Here is a 14,915-nt window from a genome sequence, read left to right as displayed (position 1 = left end):
TCTTCACAACTGAAAATGCAAAGAATGAGAGGGACCTAATTGGCTACATTTTCATACATGATCTCACTACTACTGCTTTCAATAGACCAGAAAATTGTCCCACCTTTAATTTAGACCCTCCAAAATGCGAGGATATCCTTTCTCCTTCAAATTTGAAGGCCACAAAATTTATGATTAAAACAATGGCAATGATGGTGATGACTGATGGTCCAATAGATCTGTAAGGCAATTTTACTGCTACTTCAAACCCATTAATCTGATTTCCTAGTAAAATTTAGAAGCACTGCCTGAATTCTTTAGCAATTTTCTGCTTTGAATATTTTCATTTTTCCTTAAATTCATGAGCTAATTTATGGCTAAGGTTGCCTGAGCTTTTCAGAAAATTTCTTTAGTTATGTATAATGTATTCAGGCTGTCACTGTTTAGGTTGAATTCTCCCATGTGTGGAGTTTTCTTGAAGAGGGTGCTTTCAGAAAGTTTCTGCTATCACATTTCACCTTTTATTATCATTACTAGACTAAAATTAAGAAAGGCACAATGTCTCAACTACTTGAAAATAACATTTATAGTCATTTTGCTGAGAAGTTCCTTAGTAGTTCTTGGTCAGCACTTGTAACTTGTCAAGGGATATGGTCCATTCCAGTGATGTGTCTACTGCTGCTGTGTGAATAATTGCCTAAATGTGGCCAGTTCCACTGAAATCTAATTTATTTTCATTCTAAAACTTGATTGTGATCCTTTGCTCTGTGGTAATTACTGAATCATTGCTCTCATAAATTTAGATCATAAAATATTTGTCATGGTATTAGTTAAAGTGCTTAGTAACAAGAAATCCCCACATTGTATATCTACCTCCCAAGTGGTATTTGTCAGAAACAGATTTTGAAAATGCCTGAACAGTGTGCAACATTATCCACCTGGCAAATAAACGRAACTCCCCTGCGGCAGATGATTTGATAGAAGCTGAAAAAGCATTGGACTGAATAGAATGGGACTATTCAGTTCATACTTAAAACTTGTTTGTGTTCAGTATCTCGGTTGCTAATCTGGCTTCTCAGTTGTACTCTCACTTTTGCATCTGCAAAAGGCCTGGTCCTGGCCATCTGCACAATCCCTCAACAAGGTTGTCTCTCATCTTTCCTTAGCAGTCTTCCTTCTTCCTCAATGATCAATATTAGCTGCTGCTAAAGAACTGAAAATGTCATTTGGCTGAAATGGGATGGATCTCAAGGCACTCCTGTGCACAAGTGATACGCTGCTCTTTCTTCAGAAGCAGAATCTCCAGTAGGACCGTAGGGAGTATCTGATGCTTCTCCATAATTTCTGAATACGAGGTTATGGTCAATCTTAAAAATTTGGAGAGTCCCAAAGGTACAGTTTTCCAACGCACCCAAGTAACTTAATACACAAAGTCACCTTGAAATTCAAGCCACAGGGTGCTTTTGAGATTCTCTCCTGTAATTAAGAGATAACCACTGTCATTATTCTTTCGTCAAAAGTGTGTTGTAAATCTGTTCTGTTGTATGCACATAAAATAATCATAAGAAGTTAAATTGTTTAAACATGTGCCAAGTAATGACTGTTCTGTTCCTAATAAGCAGACTAATGGGATACCTGAAATTAAGGTAGAGGATGCATTTTAAAAATCTGTCTTTCAGCATTCAAGAGGTGTGTACGGCTTTTTTTCTGGCAGATTCTTGCTTTCTATGATTTATGTTTATGTGAAATATATGTTACAAAAAATAGGAAATTCAGATATTTTCTTCCTGTAACTAATGGAAAAAAAAACACTACAAATCCCCAACCAAATTTCAACAAAAGTCCATTGGACTAATCATGCTTAAAGTTAGCTGGAATACTAAGGAAGGCCAGCATTTTAAAGGAGTGTTTTTTAGAGATGCCTGTGAAGCTTTTGAGTGGGGCAGCATAGGAAGCAGGAGAGGAAGAGGAAAATTTTCCAAAATAGGTCCCAGCATGAACCCAGCGTGGTTCTTAAACTATACCAGCTGTTTTCAGGACACACCTGTAGGCCTAAKTTGACTAGATATATATTTTTAAAGAGCTCAGTTGAAACAGGGGATGATGGCATCACAAGGATAAAAGCCAGTTAGAAAGCAGAACCTTCCTGTTTAAAAATAAATAAATAAATAGAACAAATAAAGAAAAGCTAAACAGGGATACAAAATTTTTCAAAAGACATGAAAAGCATCATTTCCTCTCTGRAAAGGATGAGAGAAATTYAGGCTGTATTTCAAAGTCTGGGTTTAAATATAGTCCTTATGATGATGCCCATGTAAGAACCCAGCATAATACTATGAAGAATTAATACCTTTTTTATGGATGTGTTTATGTTCTCGTAAAGTCTGTAGGACTGTTTCAAATTCTATACAAAAGATCACATTCAACACAAGTCCTGTGTATCAGTTAAAGAAAATGACTTACGGTTAAGGAAAAATTTTGTAGAATATAGGGAAAGCAGACTCAGAAATGAATGCTTTTCTAGGCTTTTTTTCACCCTACCTACCAATAACGTATTTTATGTATTAGTTATAAAGCAGATGTTTTTGACACAATCTAATCTTACAACTGAAGTTCAGAAAGAAAATCACCATACTCAGTTATCCCRTTATCTTGATTCATGAGTAAATAACCTTTGTTTTCCTACTATGAAAGTTTCTAGAAGTCTTAAAACTTGTGTACATGGATACAACTGTGATAGCCATCAAAGATACAGAGACCAGAATTTGTTCTGATTTCCTGTTTTCATTTTGAAAACTTTTAAAATTTTCTTTCCATGTAAATTCTTCCCAATTGAGTAAATTCATTTCCKTAGGTTTTAACTTGTGGTATGATTTCACCATGGCAAATGTTCTATACATAGCATAAATTAAAAATACAGGTTGCAGTTCTACTCATGACATAACTGTTGCCTGATTTGTTACAGTTTCCATGGAAAATCTTACGTTTATAGTCTTGTAGTTCATCATCTTATGTGACTCATATGAACTGTGTATGCAATCTTTTCTAATCTCCACATTGGACTCTACCAAACAATGTACTTCAGTGTCCTCTGCATTACAGTGTGTTCTACCCATTCTATTTTACTGTCACTTGGTTGTGTTTCCCAGAAATTCCCCTTTCCTGGGTTCCCCTCTCCCTTTCCCACATCTGTCACCCTGTCCATGCAGTTACTAAGGAWCAACAACATCCACAGCCAGTGGGACACATTTAATATTTGGCATTGGCTTTTGTGCCTTTTACATACCTTCATATAGGAGGGGGGAAATTTTAAGAAGAGTTTTGGTTAAGTAGCAAAGGAACCTAAGGAGAGAAGAGAAGCAGTTAAGGAAAGCTGTGAGACTGGCTTCTGCTTTTGTTTCTTTAATACTCATTCATCACCTGCTGCAGGTTTTTTGCTTTTAAAAAAATTAATGCATTGTTGACATCAAGAATATTTTGTCACACAGTATCAGCTTTCAGTGTCAAGTAGGTACAGAAAAATCAGTATTGGTTGTTAAACACCCTGTGGTACTCAGAAATTTAGCTTTTTTCATAAATTCTATTCACCACAAGTTTTCAATTCTTGTTTTAAAGAGAAAAAAACAGCACTGTAAATGAAAAACAGGCAGGGAAATGCCTGCACTACTGTCAGGCTCCCATATCAGAGTGTGAGGATGGTAGGAAAAAGCTCTGCGTCTTTGTTCTTACAGAACAACTTTTCTGAACCTGCAGTTTTCAAACTTGCAGATTTCTCTTTTGCTTATTTGTAGTACAAAATGAATCCAAGACTTTTTTTTTTTTTTAATATCACCATGTTTACCGTGCTAGTCCATGGAAAGATTTACAGGCTTATGCCATTGTTGAATCATATTTTTTTCTTTGTGGATGTTAGTTATGATTTATGTGTGTCAGCAGCTGGGATGCTTGGGAATTCTTCTGTGCTCCTTGGTTAGATTGAAGCAATTCCCATTCCTGCTTAGCCTTCCACTAGAGAGTGTCTCATATYCACCCAAGGCTTTCAGTTGACTTGGTGAATCTGGGAGACTGAAMTATAATTTGCTTGCTGAAGTGTTGTCATTAAAATAATTATTCCTGAAATGGGGGATCTACTTCCAGGCACATGCAGGGCACTGCATGAAGGTGCCACAGATTGTTTTTTATATGGCATCCTGCTATCCTTCATCTTAGGAAAAAAAATGTATTTATGGTAGGGAATCTGAAAAGTCTGTAGTTTGTGAAATAAAATAAAGCAGTGCAGAATCAGATGCTTTTGAAGTACAGGTGACATAATACTTTCAAGACTTCAAAAGGTATCTGGGAAGCTGCCACTGAAAAGTCGTCCTTGTTCTCAAAAGATGCAAGAAAAGAGAAGTTGTAACTCAGTGGGACCAAGGTTTTCACTAAACCTTGAAAATTATCTGCCAAGTGTCTATAAACAGCTTAATGAATGAGTCAGAAATCTTAGAATCGTGGAATAGTTTGGGTTGGGAGAGATATTTAAAGGTCATCTTTGTGCAAACTCCCTGCCCCTTGCTTTTAAAGAGGTCAGTTAAAACAGGGGATGATGGCATCACAAGGATAAAAGCCAGTGAGAAAGCAAAACCTTCCTGTTTAAAAATAAATAAATAAATAGAACAAATAAAGAAAAGMTAAACAGGGATACAAAATTTTTCAAAAGACATGAAAAGCATCATTTCCTCTCTGAAAAGGATGAGAGAAATTTAGGCTGGACAAGGACATCTTCATCCAATCAGGTTGCTCAGGGTCTGTCCCAACCTGACCTTGAATGTTTCCAAGGATGGAGCATCCACAGTTGCTCTGGGCAACCTTTTTAAGTGTCTCACCACCCTCACAGTAAAGAATTTTCTCCTAATATCCCATCTAAATCTGCCCTCTTTCAGCTTGAAGCCATTCCCCCATGTCCTGTCACTACWGGCCCTTGTCAAAAGTCTGTCCCCATCTTTCTTCAAATCCCCCTTCAAGTTCTGAAAGCCCCCAGTGAGATCTCYCTGGAGCCTTCCCTTCTCCAGGTTGACCAGCACTGCTCTCTCACCTGGTCTTTATAGCAGAGATGCTTCAGCTCTCTGATCATCTTTGGCCTTGTTCTAACAGGTTGAGAGTGTCTTTCCTGTGCTGGGAACTCCAGTTCTGGCACTGACTGAGCTCTAGTTTATATTAATATATTTAATTTGTTGCTGCCCTTCAACACGTTCATTTACTTGCTTTCTGCTTCATCTTGGTGTTTATAGGTTGATACTATTGCCTTTATTTTTGATACTACACAAAAGTTGTTTTATTCCTAATAGGTCAGATTAAATCTTTCCCATATATGAGGTCCGAATTCCAGACACTGGGTGTTTCTTGCACCAGTGTTTCACAGCAGTTTTGAAAGCTCAGCTTGTTTGTTTTCATGGCCAAGGAGTATGAACCTTACTTCCCAAAAAAACTGCAGTGTGCATGGACTTCTGAACAAAATTCCAGATAAACTTTTTTTGGCTCCAAGTTCTTTCGAGCTCCAGTTGGGTGGATTATCTCTTGAAAAGCATACAGACCTGCAGTAACAAAAAGGTGGATGAAATGAAAGCTGTCAGGATTATTCCACCAAAAATGTATGATCATGGCAACAATCAAGATAACTTACATGTTTGCACAGTGTTAAAAGAACTTATTGTTTACTCTTAAAAAACRGCTGCATTGCCACAGACCATATCTCTACCTTGTGACTTAAAGGCATGGGTTTTGTCTSTTCCTTTACAGCAAGCCAGGAAGCCCTACGATGTCCGAGATGTTATTGAGCAATATTCTCAGGGCCACCTCAACCTGATGGTGCGAATCAAGGAGCTGCAGAGGAGGTACGTCAGTGAACCCAGCCTTGGTGTCTGTAAACAGCAGCAGAAGGATGTTGGTAAATTAGGCAGTGATTGGGGCCCATGGATAAAAAAACTGATAGGGTTAAATATGCCATATTGGCAGGACAAGGCAACAAGGAAAAGAGGAAATAATGGTAGTCACATGGAAAAGTGATRGGCATTTTAAAACTTTACACTGGTTAAAGAAGCTCTAGAGCAATCTAAATCAAATCCCATTTTGTTACTATATTTTTAATTTCCGGCTACTCTTTGCATAAATTTTTGTTTTGTTTTGTTTGTAGGTTGGACCAGTCCATAGGAAAGCCATCTCTTTTTATATCTGTCTCAGGTAAGTTAATATAAAGGACATGTCTAAAATTAATCTGATGAACATATAATCAATGGAAAATACTTGTTAAAACACTTTTTATTGCCAAATTTTTAAACAGTGCCAGCCGATTGTGCTCTGAAGATCAGGCATTGGCAACAATATTTAGTCATTGCCACCTCTAAATTAGAGTTGTTCTTATTTAAATACTTAAAGCATCTACTTTCAGTGAAGTTTTAAAAATGTTCGCTCTAGTGTCTCTGAGACTCACCATATTTTCAGTAAATTGGTGTGCTAAGATTACAGAGTTCCTGTGGAATTGGTAATWTTCACACAGATGTTTGATAGCTTTGAAAGGAGACTGAAAAAGGAGCATAAAGGACTCAGTTTGTGACCAATCTGGCTAATGAAAAGTCTTGTTATGTAACTTGAAAACTCATCTTTCTACATAGTTTAGATTGTGGAAAAAAAGATAAAATGTTACCAAATGCGGTATTCAAGTTGGCTGCAGAGATCTTTGCATAGTGGCAGATTGTTTTTAAGTTGCAATTAAAACATAACTAAATTGGGAACATTTTTGCTCTCCCTAGTTAAAGCATAAAACTAAGATTGAAAATGTCTTAAACTTAGGGCTATTAAAAGCCATGGCGTGGGCCAATGCTATAAAAAGAAACAGAAAACTGCTTTTAAGGAATGGATCTATCAGCCTGGCAAAGGTGTTCAGTTACACAGCGTTGGTGGGCTAGTTAAACACACCCTGTTGTGGTTTGCTGCTATTTTGTTATACCACCATATATTAATTTGAAAATGTTTCTTGTTCCACAGAGAAAAGCAAAGATCGAGGAAATAACACGATTGGTGCCAGGCTGAACAGAGTGGAGGACAAGGTAAGCCTCAGTTGAACTGGCAGTGAATGAGGACATGGTTTGTGATCGAACAGTGCTTGTTTCATAGGATGTGGAGGAAAATTCAGCTTAAAATAGAGTTGAATGCCTGGCTTTTCCAGGTGATGGAGCGTAATTTTTGTCACAGATTGCATTTTTGGTTCTCACTTGTCATTTTAACAGAACAAGTTAAAAACCAGAATTTAATTGATTTCAGTCTCTTTTGGGACTTGCTTGGGGTTTTCTACATTTAATTGTATATGTTACATATGTCTCAATGTTTTACTTCCTTCCTCCACAATAGATAAAAGGCTCTGTTCCTTTAATAACTCGGTATATTATGGTCCCTAAGATTTCCCTTTGATCGCTCTCTGTTGTTTACATAAGTYCACCTACAATTCCTTAGAGAGGGAAATAACAAACCTTGTTCCGTCCTGGTTTTCATTCCTTATGACAAATGGAGTTTCTCCTTCCAAATGACGTGAATCCAAAAAAATCAGACTTATTCTATAATCACAAATTAACAGTGCTTTGTAACCCTTTATTTCAATGCTGGCTGTACTTGAAGAAATAGATGACAGGTAGAGGTTGTATTATTGTAAAAAAATGCAGGTTTGCCTTTGCTGTTATTTAGGAAAGAAGAATATGAATCTTTTCCTGATGTCTTGGAGTGATTTGGTGAGGGAGTGAAAGCATTTCTCTAGGATTATTTCACTCATGGATCTGGACTAAAACTTTTTCCTGAGGAAAAGAACTCTCAGAGTGTTTCTTCCACTRCTGGAAGTATGTGGTAACTTCATGAAGGTTTTGTTCTGAAGAAATATCCAGYAAACTGGAAAAATAAGTACTGTGCAAGCTAAAAGAGGTGTGAGCAATACATCCCTAGGGCTGAGCACCCTGATTTGTATTGATTCACTTGCGACATGCCTATTCCTTACACATTTCTCCTTAAATACTTGGATGAACTTGAGTGACGGCACTRAAGACTGCTCTTCAGTCTACTGGAAATAATGGTGTTTTAAAGGAAACAGGTTTCTTTTGGTATATGGGGGGACACAATGGAAGAGGGAAGTAGAAGAGAGGAAGGCAGAGTGCATTTAGCACAAAGAAGAATCACTGTGCACTGCTCYCTCGCATCTGTGGTTAATATGTGTTCTTACACATGGAAGCCCTTTACAGAAAGTTTGGATTACRTTTATTTATTTTCTCTCCATAATGTCAACGAGAAGTGTGGAACACTAGAAAATGTCTTGTGACTTGTGACAAAGAGCAATGACTTTTCAGTGTGGACAAATAATTCTCAAATGGCAGCTAAAGCAGCTTCTCAGTGCAATTTGTAAAATCTCCAGCAAGCCTGGGAAAGCCTTGGTGTTGTACTGGCTCAGAGATAAGCTGTTTGGGGGTTATTAATTACTCCTTTTTACATCCTTACAAATAAGTACACCATGAATTTATAGTGACTGGGTTTTTATGTCTTGTAATGGGACTGTAAAACACTCCCTGTATAATTTTAGTATAGCCAGGTTAAATTTTAGCCTTGTTTTAAGAAACAGACCCTTCTTTCTTTGGAGTTGCATGAGGTCATCTGTGGTTTCAGAGCTGTATGTTATCTGCCCTATACAGCTAGTCCTATCTGCAGGAATTTTATCTGAAAGTAGCTGAAAGGCTAAAAATAGAGAATTTCAGTTGGACTCAGCAAACAGTGGTTAATGTGAAAACACACTGGCARTGCTAGAATCACATTTTTGCTGCAGCTGCAGATGGTGGCCAAAGCTAATTTTTTGGTATTTTTGTTCTCAGAGATTGACATTCTTTTTCCCATAAAGTACATGGTGCATGGTGTGCTTTCAGCATACAGTTAAATCCTTCCTGAGCTGAACACCATGTTAAGGATATCAGGTGGTTCTTAAGGTGACAAAATATTTTAAACAGTTTCATCCCATTTGGTTTGTGAATTAGTTTTCAGTCTGGGACTTCAGGAGGACAGATTTTTCAGTGCTGCAGGGCAGTGTCAGCATCGAAACACCTTTTGCACATTTGGAAAATCTCCTGTAAGAGGAGGGACATACACAGCCAGCAGTACAGAGGAGATGGCTCCTAGAAGGGACATTTTAGAATAAAATGCTTTATCAGCAGTGTATTGGCAGGAATTATTATCCTTTATGGCGCAGATCTGAATTTTCAAGTATTAGCATCATCAAAATGTTGTGTTTTCTTCTGTAAATTTAGGAGATGCTCATTTAAGGGAGAGTCTTGTAGTCTGTATATCTTGTGCACTGAAAGAAACTTTGACTTTGTGATATAGGCAGTTTGTGAGCATGAAACCTAAAGATTGTTTCCTAATGTACAAAAGGCCAAAGGAATGAATCACACTTGCGAGAGCCTTCCTGCAGATTCCTYCCTGCTGAATATTGTACTTTTGGCAAGATACTGAAAAGGTGGTTTTGTGAATGTAACTGGAAACTGCACWGCCTGATAGGCCTCCTGAAAAGAAATCATGATCCATCATGAAATCAGGATCCAACATGTAACCAAGGCACATTTTGACTTTGCCATTGTTCTCTGTTGCTCACRAAGCTGAGGGTGGCAGATGCTGTGCTCTCCTAAAGCTGCCTTGCCATGCATCTGTCGSGACACCAGCCAGCTATGGTCCAGCACAGCGCCCAGACTGGGCTCCCACACCCTGCCAAGTGCCCACGGTCCAAGAGTGTGTGTTTAGATACCTCAGGGAATGTTGTTGAGCAGGATTGCTGCAGCAAATCGATTTATTTGCGGTGGCCAGCCTTCTCTTTTTATCCTGAAACATCTGTGAGTGACTATTCAGCCTACCCTCAAGGAACCTGGCCGCAGCTGGCTCGCTACCAAGCTCAGAATCAAAAACAGTTTTTCCAGATGGGCCCAGCTGTGTGTGCACAGTGCCCTTCCTCCTCACACAGCGCTCTTCATCCTCACGCCACAAGCGCTGCCTGCCAGGGCAGYAATGCTGGGTGTGCCCAGCAGCTCCAGCCAGGAGCAAGCCCACAGAGCACTTGGGAAACTCTGTGTCCTGCAGCTCCTGTTTTCTTTTCACTACGCTAATTTTAGCTTGGCTATAAATGGCTGCAACGCTGGCTTTTTAATTTTCACATTAATCTGTTCTTTTTCAGCCTTTTGCCAGGCATTAATTTAGCTGTAACAGGCGCGGTTTGCACTTTTCAGGTAATCAACGAGGCTTGTTGCCTGGYTGCCCTGAGGAAATTCAGTCTTAAATACGGGCACTGCACAAAATCATCCAGAATATGCAGTGAAAGCTACAAGTGGCCGGTCCCTGGACTCTCTCTGTTGTCCCTGCAAACCAGGCCGATATCTATAGGTCCTGCCTGTGGACCTCCCAGAGTAGAATAACATAACCCAGATTTGAAAAAAAAAAAAAAGTTAAAAACCATTCTGAGCAGTAGACATGCTCTCTTTCTGTTAGGTTATTTTAAAAATAAGACTTAATCATCTGCAATGAACTGAACACTTAAAAGTTTGCCTTTTAAGAATGTTTATAGGAATCCAAAGCAATTTTCTGGCCATCCCTTTGTATATACTCAGAATTGTTCCCGTATCTGACAGTAAGTACAGTATTAATATCAGGATTGCCAAGGTCATAACTAAAATCTTGTAATAATCTTTTTCAGTTACATGAAACATTAGGAGTTAGGCTATTTGTTGCTAAATGTCCAACTGTAGTGATTTAAGTGGAGATTTCTATTTGTGCAGGAGGTTTGTGGTAGTGAGACATGTGGCACCTTTTAATGTGAATCAAACAGTTCTGCAGGACCATATTAATTCCAAGCACATACACATTTTGCATGTTCACAGCTGAAAAGGTGAGCCCTTGTATTCTAACCAGTACTAACACAAAGAGCAACACGGAGATCATTGCATTTTTTCAGATTTACTCAGAAAGCAGATAGCACCACTTCTAAAATGATTAAAAATAGATCTTTCACCTGAAAGCATCTACCCTAAAATAGGTGCTGCTGTGGTTGTTGAGTTGACRGTGCAAATCTGAATTGATCTTGGAAACCAAAGCTGGAAGGCAGCGTACTTCTCACAGGCCTTTGGAGTTCTGGTTATGCTGATTTGGTTTTCCGTCTTTCATTACCATGTCTTTTATTGTTAAATGTATAGAGTTCAGTAAAATGGTAAGGATGTGATAAATATTTGATACCCTTTTTTGGTGAGTGCTGATTTTGTAACTTTTAAAGAGAAATAATTGCAAAGGCATGTTTGAGGTGGCTTTCAAAAAGTCGTGAAGACTGTGTTGCAGCATTTTTATACATGTTATGACATTTTCTTCTGGCTTAATAGTTTTCTGTAATTGTTTCACCCACCGGAGCATTGATTTTATCCATACATATGTTAGAAACCAGTTTGGTTGAAACCATGTTGACCTTCCAATGAAGAGAATGACCATTGATAACTCTAGTTCCTCTTTCTGACTTCATTCTTGCTCTTCTCTKCTCTTGCTTTCTAATGTACTAACAGTTGCCCATTGCAAAAGGTTCCATATCTGATTTATTTATCTTGTTGATTTGCTTAGAAATATGTAAACTTGAGTTATATATTGCAGAGGAATCTCACAGTAACGTTAAAAATCTGCTGGTTTTGTGTATCATAGGGCAAATTGTAATTATGGCATTTCAAATMATGAACTCTCAGCCCAAGCAATGCAGAAAAGTTTAGGACATGCTGCAGTGCTCATTTAAGGTGAAAGGTCTTTCCTTTSACCTGAGGAGCCAACATTTTAGTTTTCCCTCATCATGGTAGGTGGAAACATTAATCTTAAATAAAAGTTGCATGCCTTTGAGAGGATTTCTTTTGGTTGTTGTGACATAGTTTTGCTCAGCACCATGAATACATTACTTTTATGATAGTATTTCTGTCATAAATCAAAATATAGGTCTGTCCCTATTTATCATCTCATTATTTGATGCTCCATATTTACAATCCTATGAGCACACATTAGATAGTTTAACCTTTTACTTAGAAAAGCATTGTCTCATCTACCTCTTCCTGACTTAAAAAACACCAAGTTTGATTTTGACAGCTTCTTTACCTGAAAGAATTCTTTGTGTATGTCCAGTTTTCCAATTTCATGTGAAACAACTGCATTATCTAACATAGGAACAAACCTTGGTGGGTTTTTCCTCTATTTTAATGTCATTCTGTGGCCTGGGAACAGTTACCATGCTTCCTAGGGTCGCATAGCAATTAGTGCAAACTTCAAGAAAGCCCTTGACTRATGGTGCCCTTGTTGCACACCAGTATCCAATGGACAGGAACRTTTTAGTTTTATTTTTAGTTGATTAGAAACGCTGGTGAAAGACTGACAAACAACTCGACTTTCTGGCCAGTTCTGGAAAGCGAGGTTAGAACCATCACTTGGAGAGATGGCTTCAGAAATTGTCTGGCTTGGAAATACTCAGCACTTTGCAGGCTGAACACGCACTAGACATTTCTGGTGTTGAATATTGGCAGCTTCTGCAATAGGTGTGTGAAATTTGCCTTCCAGATACCAAGAAAAATAACTAAAAGCTGTGGGATTGGCTGGAAATTTTAAAAGATACGTGAAATCAATAAAAATCCAAACAAACACCGCTAAGCAGTTACTCATCTTGTATGAAGTTCTTGCAATAAGGCAGAAGTAATAACCTGGGGGATGTGGAGGAATATTGAGGCATATGGAAGATTAAGTATCCCTATTAATTTAATCCTTAGTCTTTTTCCAGATGCTGAAGTACAGGCATACGGAAGCAATTTCCGTTCTGAACTTTGTGATGGAGGATGCCCATTTTCTRTAAATTGGACTACAACTAAGGACATCCTTCAACAATCTGGGTCATTAGGCAGCCTTGCAGTTTTCATAGTTTTTCTCTCAGCAATCTGATATTATTTCAGTAGATAAAAAATGAAAAACTATAGATTTCTATTTGCACTGTCCTATACTTCCCATCCTGCCACCTACAGTAAAATAAAATAAAATTATCAGGCATACACAGTAAAAAAATGAAAACAAAAAACAATTACTTGTTGGATTCACTGCTGCCARAAGCTTCAGTAGCTAGAATAGAAACAAACTGAGAGAGAGATTAGGCAAAGCCATGGAGAAAGGCTCACTTGAGGGTTATTAAACAGGATGTGTGTATGTAAACTCCAGTTTAGCAAGTACTTTAAACAGTAGTCAGCGATGAGTTGGTAAAATAAAAAAAAATATGGTTTTATGCATATGTGCTTTCTTACACTTTTTTTTTAAAGACTCTACTACAGGTCTTGCACTAGAAATAAGATGAGTGGGGCAGAGAAACTTATGTCTTGCTCCATTCACCCTTTTAATGCCAGGCTTTATACACAGCTGCTTGCTGCTGGATTTAGTCACCCACGTGGCCTTGTGGAACATTGGATCTGATCTGTTTACAAAGGTCCTTTAAGCAGTCCCCTGTTTTAGAGGACATCCATGGGGTGTTGGCAGCGCCAAATCTTGAGGACTGCAGGGTCGTTGGAGTGGCCTTCACTTATCTGTGTGTTAGYATTCACTTTATCTGTCTGAACATCATTAGATCCTATCGCTGCACAAATGAAAACCAATCAGGTTTTGCATAAATTTTGAGACAGTTTAATATAAATTGTGACAAGTGCAATCKATAACCTGTAGGATAGTTTCTAGGTGCTGTAGCTTACCTAGCCTACAGAGCAGTRTTACAAGCTGTTGTGATGTTTTGTGGTGTTCTGTTTCTGAAGTGTCAGCCCTTAGTTCACACTAAATGGGATTATATTAAAATTTTTTTTAAAACCTAATATTGAACATAAAYCCACAGATAGTGAGAATACTGCAGTTTATTGGCTTATTTGTGGGAAATGGGAGTATACASTTCTGCAGCACCGAAAAACGAAGTTAAGCAAGACCAAATATTTCCTTTATTTTCGGACTGGCTGAAGGTAGTTCAAGCTGGCACACAGTGGTTATGCTAGTACTCAAAAGCAATGACTAATTAAGATCTGATGACTCATTTGCATGAGTTGTCTGTGATACTCCTCTACAGATTTTATGAAGAGTAAAAAGGAAAAAAAAGTGCTCCTAAGGAAAAGAATTCCTGTTTCAGTCAGTTGTAATAGATTTTACGGCAAATTTCTAGTGCTTCTGGATRCAGACAGCAGTTGGGAAGCAGAATGCTGAGGAGAGAGTGTAAGCCTTTACAATTCAAAGTATTACATAGTATATATACTTACATATATATGTAATTCTTAACATTGGCAGTGGCTGTGTGTTTATGATCAGCASAGATGTCTGCTTGCTTATTAAGAGCAGAAATCCCAGAGGAATTTTAGGTAACATGCAATATATCCTACAAAATCTAGGAATTTGGGGAGGGGGAGAAATTGGAGGAATTGAATAATGCCTTACCAGTCAATAATCTTTGAAACCATCTTCAGATTAGTTGCTGGTTTGGGAATCTGCTGGTGGTGTTTATATTTGAGTAGGTATGCAAGTGGATGTAAGGTCTGCAAATGGGGGTGACTCAGCCTTTTATCAAACCACATAAAGCCTGTTTTGTCTGGCATTCAAAGATAAAGCCAAGCAAGATTTGAAACRTAGCCTCCATCGCTCTTGTGCAGAGACTGTTTACATTTGATGTGCAGTGGAAATGCACGGTGCATATGCCCAGAGAGAATGTGGAACACTTGTATGGACTTAATGCCCTGTAGAGCTGATCAGAGAAAAAGGATTTAAGTGAACAACACGTGTGCACAGCATGCTACACAGCAGACTTTATTTGTCTTTCTTATAGGTTAAAGGAAAATAAATGGCCATAAGATCATCTCTTC

General features: G+C 38.2%; 1 protein-coding gene across 2 annotated transcripts in view; it reads left to right on the top strand.

Moving 5' to 3' along the window:
* Nucleotides 1-14,915, top strand: part of KCNQ1 (potassium voltage-gated channel subfamily Q member 1) — a 323,629-nt gene that overhangs the window by 216,465 nt on the left and 92,249 nt on the right. For both annotated transcript variants that reach the window (XM_057372145.1, XM_057372144.1), the window contains 3 exons: nt 5,758-5,852; nt 6,152-6,198; nt 7,003-7,064. In XM_057372145.1, coding sequence (XP_057228128.1) covers nt 5,758-5,852; nt 6,152-6,198; nt 7,003-7,064 — 204 coding nt within the window. The remainder of the gene's footprint in view (nt 1-5,757; nt 5,853-6,151; nt 6,199-7,002; nt 7,065-14,915) is intronic.

This window comes from Malurus melanocephalus, unplaced genomic scaffold (assembly GCF_030028575.1).
Source record: "Malurus melanocephalus ecotype Western Australia unplaced genomic scaffold, MMel_1.1 scaffold_165, whole genome shotgun sequence".
NCBI lineage: Eukaryota > Metazoa > Chordata > Aves > Passeriformes > Maluridae > Malurus > Malurus melanocephalus.
Note: the sequence above shows the minus strand (reverse complement) of the source record. Positions and strands in the feature narration are given on the sequence as shown.